The 12,810-nt window shown below is 34.8% G+C and overlaps 1 protein-coding gene across 1 annotated transcript; it reads left to right on the top strand.

Moving 5' to 3' along the window:
• Nucleotides 1–10,313: 10,313 nt before the first annotated feature.
• On the top strand, nucleotides 10,314–11,763 carry LOC145069186 (uncharacterized). Its single transcript, XM_079016134.1, has 2 exons — nucleotides 10,314–11,213; nucleotides 11,337–11,763. The coding sequence occupies exons 1-2, from the start codon at nucleotides 10,809–10,811 to the stop codon at nucleotides 11,346–11,348; spliced, it is 417 nt and encodes a 138-aa protein (XP_078872260.1). The 5' UTR covers nucleotides 10,314–10,808; the 3' UTR covers nucleotides 11,349–11,763.
• The last annotated feature ends 1,047 nt before the right edge of the window (nucleotides 11,764–12,810 follow it).

The following is a 12,810-nucleotide window of genomic DNA, read 5'->3' on the forward strand; positions in this document are numbered from 1 at the left end:
GTGTAAAATTAGTGAATTTTCATTCACTTACCTTCAAATGTTTTGCAATTTGGGTTACGGCATCCCTCTCCCAAGTTGTAGAGTATTGTGTTGGGTCCTAGCCTTAATATCTCATTTGGGTGATTTATTAAGGACTCAATCAATCAACTAACTTGATTTTTCTCCCGTTTTGTAGATGTCTGAATCTAACCGTGGTCTTACCGAATCCCATGGAAAAGGTTTTCCTGCTCAAAGTGAAAGTATGTTACATAATGAAGGTGAAAGATCGATCCCTGCATTGTGGACTAGCTTGGTTTCATTTCCTCCACCTCCTCCTGTTGTTCTCCTAAACCCACAAGATCGAAGAATTGAAAAGTTCAAAATCACTCAAGCCCTGTTGGCAATGAAACTTGAAGATGGAAAATCCGTGTGTGCTTACATCCTAGGGATTAAATCACACATCGATAGGTTGACAATGTTGGGTGCATCTTTTCCAAAGATTTTGGCTGTAGACGGGGTTCTTCAGTCACTCCCTAAATCATATGATAAGTTCATAAGAGAGTATTATATGATGGATCTTGATGCGACCCTCATTGACCTAACTTACATGCTTATTGTTGTTGAATCTCGAATGATTTGGCAAAGTAATGGAACAGCCACCTGTTTCTGTTGCCAAGAGAAGGGGCATTGGATATGAAGCTACCCAGAGGACCTGAAGAATCTAAGAGATGGGAGAGTCCAGAAGTATGGCTCTACTTCAGGTAAAATCCACTATCTAACTCCATTAAGTTCCTATTCATTGATTCTTAATACATAATGTGATAAGATTACATTTGAATGTTTTACAGGATCAAAGAAAAGAGAGGAAGCTTGATGGAAGAGCAAGATGAGTCTGATCACGAAGAAATGGATCACGATCACATGGATTCCAAGATCAGATTTTGAGCTTAGAAAGTTGTGATAGATTATGAATATTTGATTACATGGTTTTTCAGTTGATTTTGCATTGTAAGGACATGTTTTCCACTGCTTTTATGAATAAAATAAATTTTTGTCTTATTTATATATATCCTTGCAATGAAATTGTTGTGAAAAATTGATGTGTGTATGTTTCTATAGATGGATGTGATTCTTAGTTATGTTATTTATGGTAGTGTCAAAATTTTCTAAGTGAGGAAAGATTCTCATCACCGAAGTTTCAATTGGACAGAAACTTGGAATCATATGATTTGAATCATGTGATGTATGGAAATCTTGGTACTTAGGAAATTAAGACTAATTCCTTGATCACACAAGTATGTGAGTCAAGTGAAGGACTAAAGGACTAGAACACAATGGTGTGCACTAGTCAAGTCCACCACAAATAACAATAAGACTATTCGTCATAATTTACTAAAACTCTAGTACATGTGGTTATACTTACAAGATTAAGTGTAATTTTGAATCATTGAAAAGTTTCAATGAATGGCAGAACGAATAAGAAGAATCAATTAGGCAGAAAGATAAAAGTTTCTCCAATCTAAGAAGAAGGGAGAGTACTTCTGTATCGGACTTTATGTTCATCTTAATGATTAAGAACCACATCACAATTGATCCTCTAAGGAAATCTTAGTGCACTAGTATGGCTAAGAAAAGGAACCGGAAATTGTTGAAATGATTAAATCAAAAGGATGAGTCATACTTCGTTCCAGAATCAAGTCTTAAAATCGTACTCCAAGATTGTGAATTGAGTGATACACACTAATCAAATGTGAAGTAGAAATTTTTTTTTCTTACTCTTGCACGTTTGAAATTGGTAAGTTGAGATGTCTTGGAGAAGATAAAGATCAACTAAGACTAAATGTGTGTAATGTTTTTTTCTTGATATAAACACACACTAACTCTTGGATATTTGTTTATTAAGAAATGTTTGTTGATAAGAGAATATAATATGTCAAGAGGTCAGTGGGAGTCTGAAGATCTTGAAAAGATTCAAGAATTAATCAAGAGTAAACCTATTAAACACTAGCACACGACTTGAGGTTTGTAACCTATCGTGTTGACAAAATTCTATTTCTGTGCCAATCATGTTGAGTGATTATGCATATGAGTTCTACGAGTTCTCAATAGACTGCATAAGGCAAGCACATTACTCAATGAAAGTACATTGACTGGCATAGGTGAGTTGCTAGATAACTTGGAAGCAATGGTGGGACCCTTGATGGCAAGAAATTAAGAATGAGCAAGTTCTGTCCATAAGAGTTTGAATTTGTCACAAACATTATCTTTCAATTATGGTTATGGAAAATACACATGAATAGGAACACATGCACCATAAAATCTAAGAGTCATAAGGTTTCTCTCCTTCATTAAAATGATTGTGAGGAAACGCTTTCACTAAGAAAGATTTTAAGAAGATAGCGATTATGTAAATTGCATTCTCAAATTCGATTATGATTACAGAATCTCTCTTCATAGTTCGAATTATGAGATTTGGCAATTAGTCTAAACATTTGGGACGTAGTAAAATAAGTTTTGAATTAGTTTAGACACACATGTGAGCTGTCTAAGGAAAGGTGTGTGATTTTGAGAAGCTTAGATAAAGGCTTATGAAAGCATATCGTATTAGAAACAATGAACTTTGGAAGTCAATAAGTATTGTTTTCTAGAAGTTTAGTTGGTTCCTAAATACATGTCAAAGCTAGTGGGAGCATAAATGTTATGCTGGATTAGACATAATCATCATGTTAGTGGAAGCATGATTATTATTTAAGTATTGCAAGTTGGCAATATTAATTATAGAAAAAAAAAGTTTCACTTTGCAAACTTGTAGGGGTAGAAAAGTTGTTTTTGTTATAATTAAAGGAGAGAATGTTATACTTCGTTTCCAATCTAAAAGCTTAGATTGAGAAATTTTAATTGTATTTAGTCAAGGGTATATTTATTATTTGCATTCTCAAAATACGATTATGATTACAGCGTCCCTCTTCATAGTTCAAATTTTGAGAACACGGCGAATAGAAATATTACGACGATATTATAGTAAGAAACTGGTAAAGTATCACGTTTTTCATTACAAATTGTATCCCATGCGCTTCGGGTATAGGATCAATTGCATATGTTGTAATATTCGACCGTTCTAAAATTTCCAAATGCATAGGGCATTTAGAGGGAAAAAGGAAATAGAACCGGCTTTGACTAAAATAATTAAACAACTGCCACGGAGGTTTCTAGACATTTTTGAGTGTCTCTCCTCTTCTCCTTCTTCATCCTCTTGCTCTTGGTGTTTGTGAGCCATTAGAGGTGTGACATTTGTGACACTAAGCTTTCAGAAGCCAATTACAAGAAGGTTTGTGATTGTTATTGGTACATAACAATCAAGGTAAGATCTAAACCCTATTTACATATATTACTTCAACTATAGTATGCTAGATCTAGGGTTTATGAGCTTTGGATAATTTGAATGTACAATTAGATAAACGTAGATCCAAAGTTTTAAGGTTTTGCATGTGCACTATACGATTGATAATTTGCTCAAATCTCGTCACTCCTTCCCTAAACCTTTTTCCTAAGGCTAGTTTTGAGTGTTGTAGCTTCTTGAAGCCTTGCATGCACATAAAGTAAGCAAATTTACGTGGAAACTAACCCTAGGAGTTTAGATCTACAGTTTGGGGCCTTGGTTTTGCCTAGAAACCTCTGAAAGAGATAAGGAATGAAGGAACTCGACAAGTTGGATGAGGGTTTCCTACTTTCTGGATTCTGCAAGAACTCGACGCGTTAGCGAGATGACTCGAAGAGTTGGTTAGGGTTTTCCTGATATTCTGGATGCTTAATGGACTCGACGAGTTACTTGGTAAGTCGGCGAGTTGACTGGGGTTTTCACAACTTTCTCACGTCTGAAGGAAGTCAACGAGTTGGGTCAACATGGACTGTTGACCTTGACCGTTGACATTGACTTTGACCAAGTGTTGACCAGTTTGACTTTTGAGGGTATTTTGGTAATTTGGGAATTTATGGAAGTGGATCATTGGTGGTTTTAGGTGTTGGTGTTTAAACCCGTGTTTCGGGAGTTTGATATTTCAGTTATGATCGACATTGTGACGTGAGTTGTCCTCACTATACTAACAGGGTCGAAGAGACCAATGTCGGCCCTTCTTTTTGGATTGTTACCATGGTTATTGCATGTTGATATGCTTAGTGACCTGTTAGGTCGGTATCCTGGTATATAGGATGAAGCTATATTGAGCGACCTGTTTGGTCGGTATCCTGGTTTATAGTATGATGCTATGAGTAGTGATTTGTTAGATCGGTCTGACTGTTTGTATATACTAGCATTGTTCTCTATGTGTTGATTGTGTGTTTGGGGGTGGGTTGAGGCGGACCTGCTTTGTGTTGTAGGCCAACATACCCAGGGGGCCGGATAGACTGCAGGCCCAATGGGGCATATCAGTTAGGCCGAAGGCCCGGAGAACGGTCCAGACAGACTGAAGGCCCGGGAGGGCGGACCAGACATGCTGAAGGTTCTGAGAGTGGGCCAGACAGGCTGAAGGCCCGGTGAGGGCGGTCCAGTCATACTGTAGACTCTATATGCCTGTTGTTTGTTATTACATGGCCATGGTTTGTATGGCGTTGGTATTTTGGAGGAACTCACTAAGTTTTAGGCTTACCGTTTTGGATTTGGTTTCAGGTACTTCAGATGATCGCGGGAAGGAAAAGGCGTGATCATGCACCTCCTCGCATTTTTATGATTTGATTTCTAGGATACTTTGATATGGAACGATTTTGAAAACATTTTGCAATAATTAATGGTTTTTGAATGCTTGAAAAAGTTTTAACTTTTCATGAATTTTATGTATGTTATAGGTAAGGTTATGCTGGTTGGAATTCCATTTGATTAGTGATGTGGGTGACTATAAGCCTCTTGGATGTTTTGGTAGATGGTTGTGCACTTGAGCTATTGTGGGTGAGTGTCAGACAAGATTTTGTATTGACCATGGTTGCGTTCGTTGTAGCAAATGGTTAGACATGACTAATCAGGAATTCAAGTGTGTATTTGAGAACTTTTTAGGCGATATTTAATTTTAGGATGGGATGGAATCCTTGATCGAAATGTTTTGAGTATTGTTATGTACAGTTTTGTGGTGTTCCTGGTTAGAGACTTGGGGTATGTATAACGAGTGGATGAACGTCAGTTATCAAGTATCTTTCTAGAAGTTTAGACTGATGGGTTTCCAATTTTGTGAAGTACATGGATGGAGGTGGTTAGTAGTTCCAATTCTAAGAGTTTCCATTTTAAGTTGTTCTCGGTATGAGTTAGGAATTCGAGTTTTAAGAGGGATGTAGTTATTGCAGTCGAGTGCTACAATTGACTGAGTTGATTGTTGGCATTAGTTGGGTTCTGGATGGTCTCTCGAGTTCACAATGGATGTCTTGATTATATGGAGTAATTGGAGGGAACATGTAGACGGTTTTAGTATAGTTTCCATATAATTCTAATCGAGTCGGATTTGGAGGAGGAAATACAGTTTAAGTGGGGAAGAATTATAACACCTGATTTCGAAATGTTTCTAATTTCAGTATAGTGATCTGTAAATGGATAAAGCAAAGGTTTTGGGCTTTAAGGGAATAGAGTTTAGACCCTATCAGATATTCAAATGGTTGGTTAAGTGATTAAAGCTTTCGAGTTTTTCTTTAAAGAAAAATGATAAAATGGGAAAAGTAATATTTCGGGCATCTTACGTGCATTATCATCTTAGTTCGAGCTATATTAATTCAAAATAAATTAGAAAGGGTTGTGGGGCTCGTTAATACCTTTCCGTGCTTACAAAGATCACCAAAAATGGAATTGAAATGAAGAAGTTATGATTGTTTGAAGTTGGAACGGAATTGGGTGAAACTCCGTTGTCACGAGGTGAGAAGCATATTCTCACGACGTGAAGAGCATATTCTCACAACGTGACAAACAGGTTGTCACGAGGTGAGAACTAGGCAGCCCGAGCACAAGAATTTTAGGGTTTTCTATGTATCTAAAGGGTGGTTTTATGCTTTTGGGGTATTTTTCCACTCTCCTTCATGCCTAAATCTTTTTGAGATAAAACCAAGCCTCCCTTTCACCATTTTGAGCCAACTCTCTCTTCTCTCTCATCTATTTTTGGAGTTCTTGGTGGATTTTGGTATGAATCTCTTTCAAGATGGAGTTTTGGAGCCTTGCATAAGAAGATCTCAACTTCTAAGTATCTTTTAGACCTTGGGTATGATTCCAGTTTCCACCTTTGTGCGTATAAGCTGCTAGATTTAGCCTCCTTTGCTCCTTTTCTCCATGTTTGTGATGTTTTGAGTGACAAAGTTCCAAAAAGCTGTTAACTTTATGGATCCTTGGGGAACCTTTTAGGTTGTATGTTCTAGTTTTATGTCCTTTTGAGGATTTTGGATCTCTAGTGCAAGTTTGGGTCCATTTCTTCTATGAATATGGCCTAGTGTGAAAGGGGAATGCATTGGACATGCAAATCCATAAAGCATCAATTTTTATGTTGTATTTAGAGTAGGAAAGCCATTGGGAAATTACAAATGAGTGGATACAACGATTAAGGACCTAATGCAATTAGGAAGTCAGATCAGTTCTCACGACGTGAAGGGTTGGCCTTCACAACATAATGGAAGGCTAAGTGTCCTGGAAATTTTGTTTGAGGATTCTCATCACGTGATAGAAGCTCTATCAATTTGAGGATGATCGAGTTGAATCGAGATTAATCTACTGATCGAGTTGGACTCACTTTCTCACGATGTAACCAAGGATTGGTCACGGCATGAGGGTCAGTCAATGGGAGATCTGGTTGTTGACTTTGACCGTTGACTTTTGACCAAGGTTGATTTTTGGTGAATTTAGATGTTTTATGGTGTAGACTGACTGGGTACTTCTTTATTGGTATTTAGGTGTCTTTTAGTACCTATCTTTACCATGTGAGAGTTGTTGTGTTTTAGTTGCTAACTGCGAGGTGAGTCTTCTTACTATACTTGCTTATGTGGTAGTATATGCTTGTTGACTATGTGCATCTTATTTTGTTGATTTTTGTTATGTGTGAATCGAGTTTTTTATAACTCCTAGACTCATGTGAATCTAAGGGACTGCTGATAGTCCCCAGGGTTGTTGATAACCCACGAGGTGTCCTATTCAACCATATGGCATGCTGTTAGCCCACTAGGACCTTTGAAAGTCCCCAATGTTGTTGATAACCCATAGCTATTTATTATGTTGTGATGTATGTGATATTTTTGGGAACTCACTAAGCTTTGCACTTATAGTTGTGGATTAAATATTATGCAGGTACTTTTTGGATTGCAAAGGTGAGACTGTACATATACATCAACCAATTTACGATTTGAGATTCCACATTGTCTTCATTTTAACTCTAATTTTGAAATAACGGATTATGAACAAACGGGTTTCTCTGGATGTAATTTTGTTAAAATGGATGTTTTATTTACTCTAAAAATGAAAATTTTAGCCACATTTTTTTGGTTGTTATATATATATATATATATATATATATATATATATATATATATATATATATATATATATATATATATATATATATATATACTAGTTTATAACCCGTGAGAACCACGGTTATAAAATTAATCAAACTTTTATAGTAAAAACTAAAAACTATTAATAAGTTATTTTAAATAAATTATTAATTTAAGAGATATTTTTTATTAGTTATGTGAAATTATAATCATTGATTCAAATAAATATATAAAATTAATTTTTAATATATATTAGATATTTTTTATTAGTGAATTAATGAAAACAATAATTTAAAATTTAAAATTTAAAATAGAATCATATTAATGAGGAGGTCTAACAAATTTAAAATGGAAAACTAATAGATTGACAAATGGCAACACATTAATTAAAATGTCTAATATGATAACACATGACAAAAGAGTTACTCTTTTATTAGTATATATATATATATATATATATATATATATATATATATATATATATATATATATATATATATATATATATATATAGAGAGAGAGAGAGAGAGAGAGAGAGAATTGTAAAAATGGTCCCTATGGTTTGTGAATTTCTTTCGGTAAGGTCAAAAAAAAGTTTATTAGCAAAAAAGGTCATTATTTGGTGGTTTTGTTATGGTTTTGGTCCCTACCTCGTTAGTTTTAACTGCTTCGCTATTAACTTTTTGAAAATGACAGGTTTACCCTTCTGGATCATTTATGTAGTTTTATATTTTTACGAAACTACAAGGACCATTTATGCAATTTTTCTTTTTTATCTTAATGAATTATTGTAAATTAATTCTTTTAATTATTTTTTTAATTTATTTCTTATTGTATTAATTTTTTTATTTTTTTATTATAAGTTAATATATATTATTTTTATATATATATATATATATATATATATATATATATATATATATATATATATATAATTTCATTTAATTATGTTTTTTAAAAAAAAATACTGCGTTAATTGTTTTTGTTGGATTATTACTTTAAATTCATTTTTTTATTTATAATAAATATTATTTATATAATTGTTTTTATTTTCTTTTAGTTGTTTTCTTTATTATTTTAAATAAAAATACTTAAAAATCTCACCCACTCCACCTCTCATAATTTGTTTTAAATATTTGGAAGATAACTTATTTTAGACAGTACGATCACCATCACTCAGTCACCACCACCACCATTGTCGGACCGTCTACAACCTCTGTTACTATATATATATATATATATATATATATATATATATATATATATATATATATATATATATATATATATATATATATATATATGTGTGTGTGGGGGGGGGGATGACACTATGGCACATTAAAGTTTTGTCACTTGTCCGATTTGGTCACTAAAGTAATTTTAGACAAAATTGCAAAAATGGTCCCTGTGGTATGCAAATTTTTGGGGTTTTAGTCCAAACAGTAACTTTTTTGGTTTCGTAGTCCTTTTGGAGTGGTTTGTATGTGAAAATGGTCCCTCCGAAAATTGAAATGACTATAATACCCTTGGGGTATTTATTTTTCATTTTTCTTTCATTATTCTTAAAATTTAATATTTATTTATTTATTTTAACAATTAAAAAAATAAAAAAGGTCCCACCTCTCTCTCTCTCTCTCTCACCCACCTAAAAAGCTTCTATCTTTTCCAGATTAGGGATGACGAATCACAGGGAATAAAATCCAAATCTGCACCACCCCTTTGTATCTTGCTGATTAATTCCTCCGAGAGGAAGTTAATCGACCGATCAATTTTAACTTAGGGAGGAAAAAAATGTCTTAATTCGAGGGGGTCCTTATATATGATCATTGGCTTTAAATTTTTCAGCGAGATTGAAGGCAGATTCCGACTTGTTGTATGTGACTCCGGGTTTGAAGGCGGCTCACCTGGCTTTAAATCTGCACCAACCCTCTTATGTATGTCCATCTATGTTTTCAGGTACATAAATTATAGCTTCTTTACTTTAAAACTATATGAAGTATGTGAGTTTTAAAGGAAAATTTGAAGAAAAAAAAAACTGCAGAGATGCTCTTTTGTTGTGAAGGTGATGATGGATGAGGTTGTGACGATGTAAGGAGAGTATGGTGGTGATCTTAGATTGGTCTCCCTAAGAAGCTAATATGAGACTGTCTCTGCGTGTCTTTTTTATCAGCAAAAATCTATATCAAAAACACTCCAACCAAGACAACAAAATCAAGAAGGACGAAGAACAATCTTGTTCTTATTAAATAACCTAGTGTGGGCTACGTGAAATATATCAGAAACAACTGAGGGGGGAAACAACAACGAGACCGGTGCTGGGTCTAATTTTTCTGCAGATCCTACTTCCAGAGACGCTACTATGGTCGCGGAGGTGTTCTTCACGGTGGAGAAGATACGGCTGGCAGAATGCTTAGCGGTACAAATCGGGAGGAGGCAGATGGAGGAAGGAGAAGAACAAAGAAACAAAGGTTGTTGTTGTTGATTGTTGTAGTTAAAGGGATGCTCAAGCGGCCTTTTAACTGTTCCTACTTTGTTCTGGAAGCAAACGCGGAGGGAAGGGGCAAGGCAGATCGGAGATAGAACAACAACAAGTAGGGGCGTTAGGTTGCTTCTTGAAGAAGATGAACGTGATACCGATAATGGAGTTGAGGGTAGATTCTTGAAGAAATTGAGGTTAGAGAGAGAGAGAGAGAGAGAGAGAGAGAGAGAGAGAAGAGAGAGAGAGAGAGAGAGAGGTGGGACCTTTTTTATTTTTTTTAATTGTTAAAATAAATAAATAAATATTAAATTTTAAGAATAATGAAAGAAAAATGAAAAATAAATACCCCAAGGGTATTATAGTCATTTCAATTTTCGGAGGGACCATTTTCACATACAAACCACTCCAAAAGAACTACGAAACCAAAAAAGTTACTGTTTGGATTAAAACCCCAAAAATTTGCATACCACAGGGACCATTTTTGCAATTTTGTCGTAATTTTATTGCACATTAAAACACTCAACTCGTATTTGACATGTCAAATAAGCCATTTTTGTCAAGATTAACCGGTTATGAGTTCACAAAGTTAATGTGATATTTAATAATTAATTTATATTTATTATTTGGTAGCAACGTCATTTAATTGAAGGTGGAATTAATTCTTGAACTGGACAACTTCAGTCCCCCGAAATCTTAAATTTAGCAAACAACACCCTTTAGGCTCCATTCCTGATTTATCTAACCTTTACTCTTCATCCCTTCCCTCACTCTCTCTCTCTCTCTCTCTCTCTCTCTCTAAGACACACACAGCCTCTCTTTCTCCCTTTCTCTAGAAACAAACATGGAAATGAAGAAGGTCGTCGTTCTAGCATTTATCCGCGCCATTATCGCCGCTGTCAGAGGTCAAGCCCCTGCTTCACCGACGATTGCGCCTCCTTCGATTGTCACAATGCCTGCTGCTTCACCAACCGTAGCACTGCCGATGAAGTCTCCAGTTTCTGCTCCTCTGATGGTTTCTCTTCCTACACCAGTTAGTTCACCACCTGCTGCGGTGTCAGTGAATTCTCGTCCTGCTGCGGTGCCAGTGAGTTCTCCTCCAACGATTGAATATCCACTGGTTCCTGAACCAGTAATCTCTCCTGCACCAGAGATTTCTTCTACACCTGAAGCTTCTGCTCCGGCTCGAGCAAGACAAAGACGAAGAAGAATGTTCCATCGCTATCGCCTACCGGGGCACTTTCTCTTGGTACCGAGTGGCAACGACTCTTCCTATCCTACTTTTTCTTTTTTGATTTCGCTTCTTGTGGTGTCTGATTCGTTTTTGTTGTTCAATTTGACTAATAACAGTTTCTCCGGTTGACCAAAACAGGCTTTCCGGTGAGATACCAGAAGAGATTGGGAATCTAACTGGTTTGAATGTTCTGAAGCTTCAAAGAACAATATCTCTGGGGAAATTCCTTGAACACTTGGTGTGTGTAAGAATTTGTTCGAGCTTAGGCTATCGGAGAACTCGTTCACAGAGCAATTAGAGAAGATGTCATAGGAAATGAGATTTCGAAGTTATGGAAAGCAAAAGATAGATGGAGATGAGGTAAACGAGAAGGAGCGATGAAGATCAGCAGAGCAGATTAATGACGTGGTTAACAAATAATAAAGACAAATTAATTATTAAATGTCACATCAGTTTTGTGACCTGGTAACCGGTTCATTTTGACAAAAATGACTTAATTGTTATGTTAAATACGTGTTTAGTGGTCTAATGCGCAAGAAAATTATTTTAGTGACCAAATCAGACAAATGACAAAACTTTAATGTGCTAAAGTCTCATTTTCCATATATATATATATATATATATATATATATATATATATATATATATATATCAAGGTTGTAAAAATCGTTCGGCGGTAACTCGGCGATCGACTGACTATAAGCGATTAATCGGACTAGGCGGGGATTAATCGGAGATTAATCGGGGACCCTTAATTGTTAATAAAATTATTTAAAAAAAATTAATATTCTCTAAAAAACTAAGTATTTGAAAATTTAAATTTTAAAAATTTATAATTTTGAAAATTTTAGTTTAATTTTTTAAAATTTAAAAGCTTAAAATTTGAAAATTTAAAATTTTGGTGTAATATTTGAAAATTATTTTTTTTTTAATTTTTAAAAAAATTCCTGCCTATGACCGCCGAGACAGTCAAAGACCGTCAAGTCCGAAATTGACCGATTTTGACCAATTTCCGTCAAGCACCCTGATCGTAATCGGTTTAAGGCCGTTAAACGATTAATCGGCCGCCAAGGCCGATTTCTACAACGCTGATATATATATATATATATATATATATATATATATATATATATATATATATATATATATATATATCTTAAATTTTCAGTACTATTTACGAAGCGAGATCATCGTTCATATTTTAGTTTTTATGTTTTCACATGTATCTAATTTTGTTTTATATGTCAATAAACTTGTGATTTTAACTTATAATTTTGACATATATAATTTCCCTAAAAATATTTGTACATTAATTAGCATATCTGAGTATTTTACGAAGTGAAATCAGCATGCGTATTTTAGTACTCACTACTCAGCAGTCGGCCGGACGAGTTTAGAATAGCGAATTCTTCAACCTTGCCACCACCTTGTAGAGGGTGTTTGGCTTAGCTTTTAAAAGCCAAAAAGTCCTTTTTTGTAAAAGATGGAAAAGTCAGGATTTCCTGACTTTTCAAAAAGATGGAATCCTGACTTTTCAAAAAGATGACATTTACTCTATTGAAAAAGTTGGAAAAGTCAGGATTACCAAACATCTTTTAGATTTTTAGAAAAA

This window comes from Lactuca serriola, chromosome 8 (genome assembly GCF_051521515.1).
Source record: "Lactuca serriola cultivar US96UC23 chromosome 8, Lser_US96UC23_V15, whole genome shotgun sequence".
In the NCBI taxonomy this organism is placed as follows: Eukaryota; Viridiplantae; Streptophyta; class Magnoliopsida; order Asterales; family Asteraceae; genus Lactuca; species Lactuca serriola.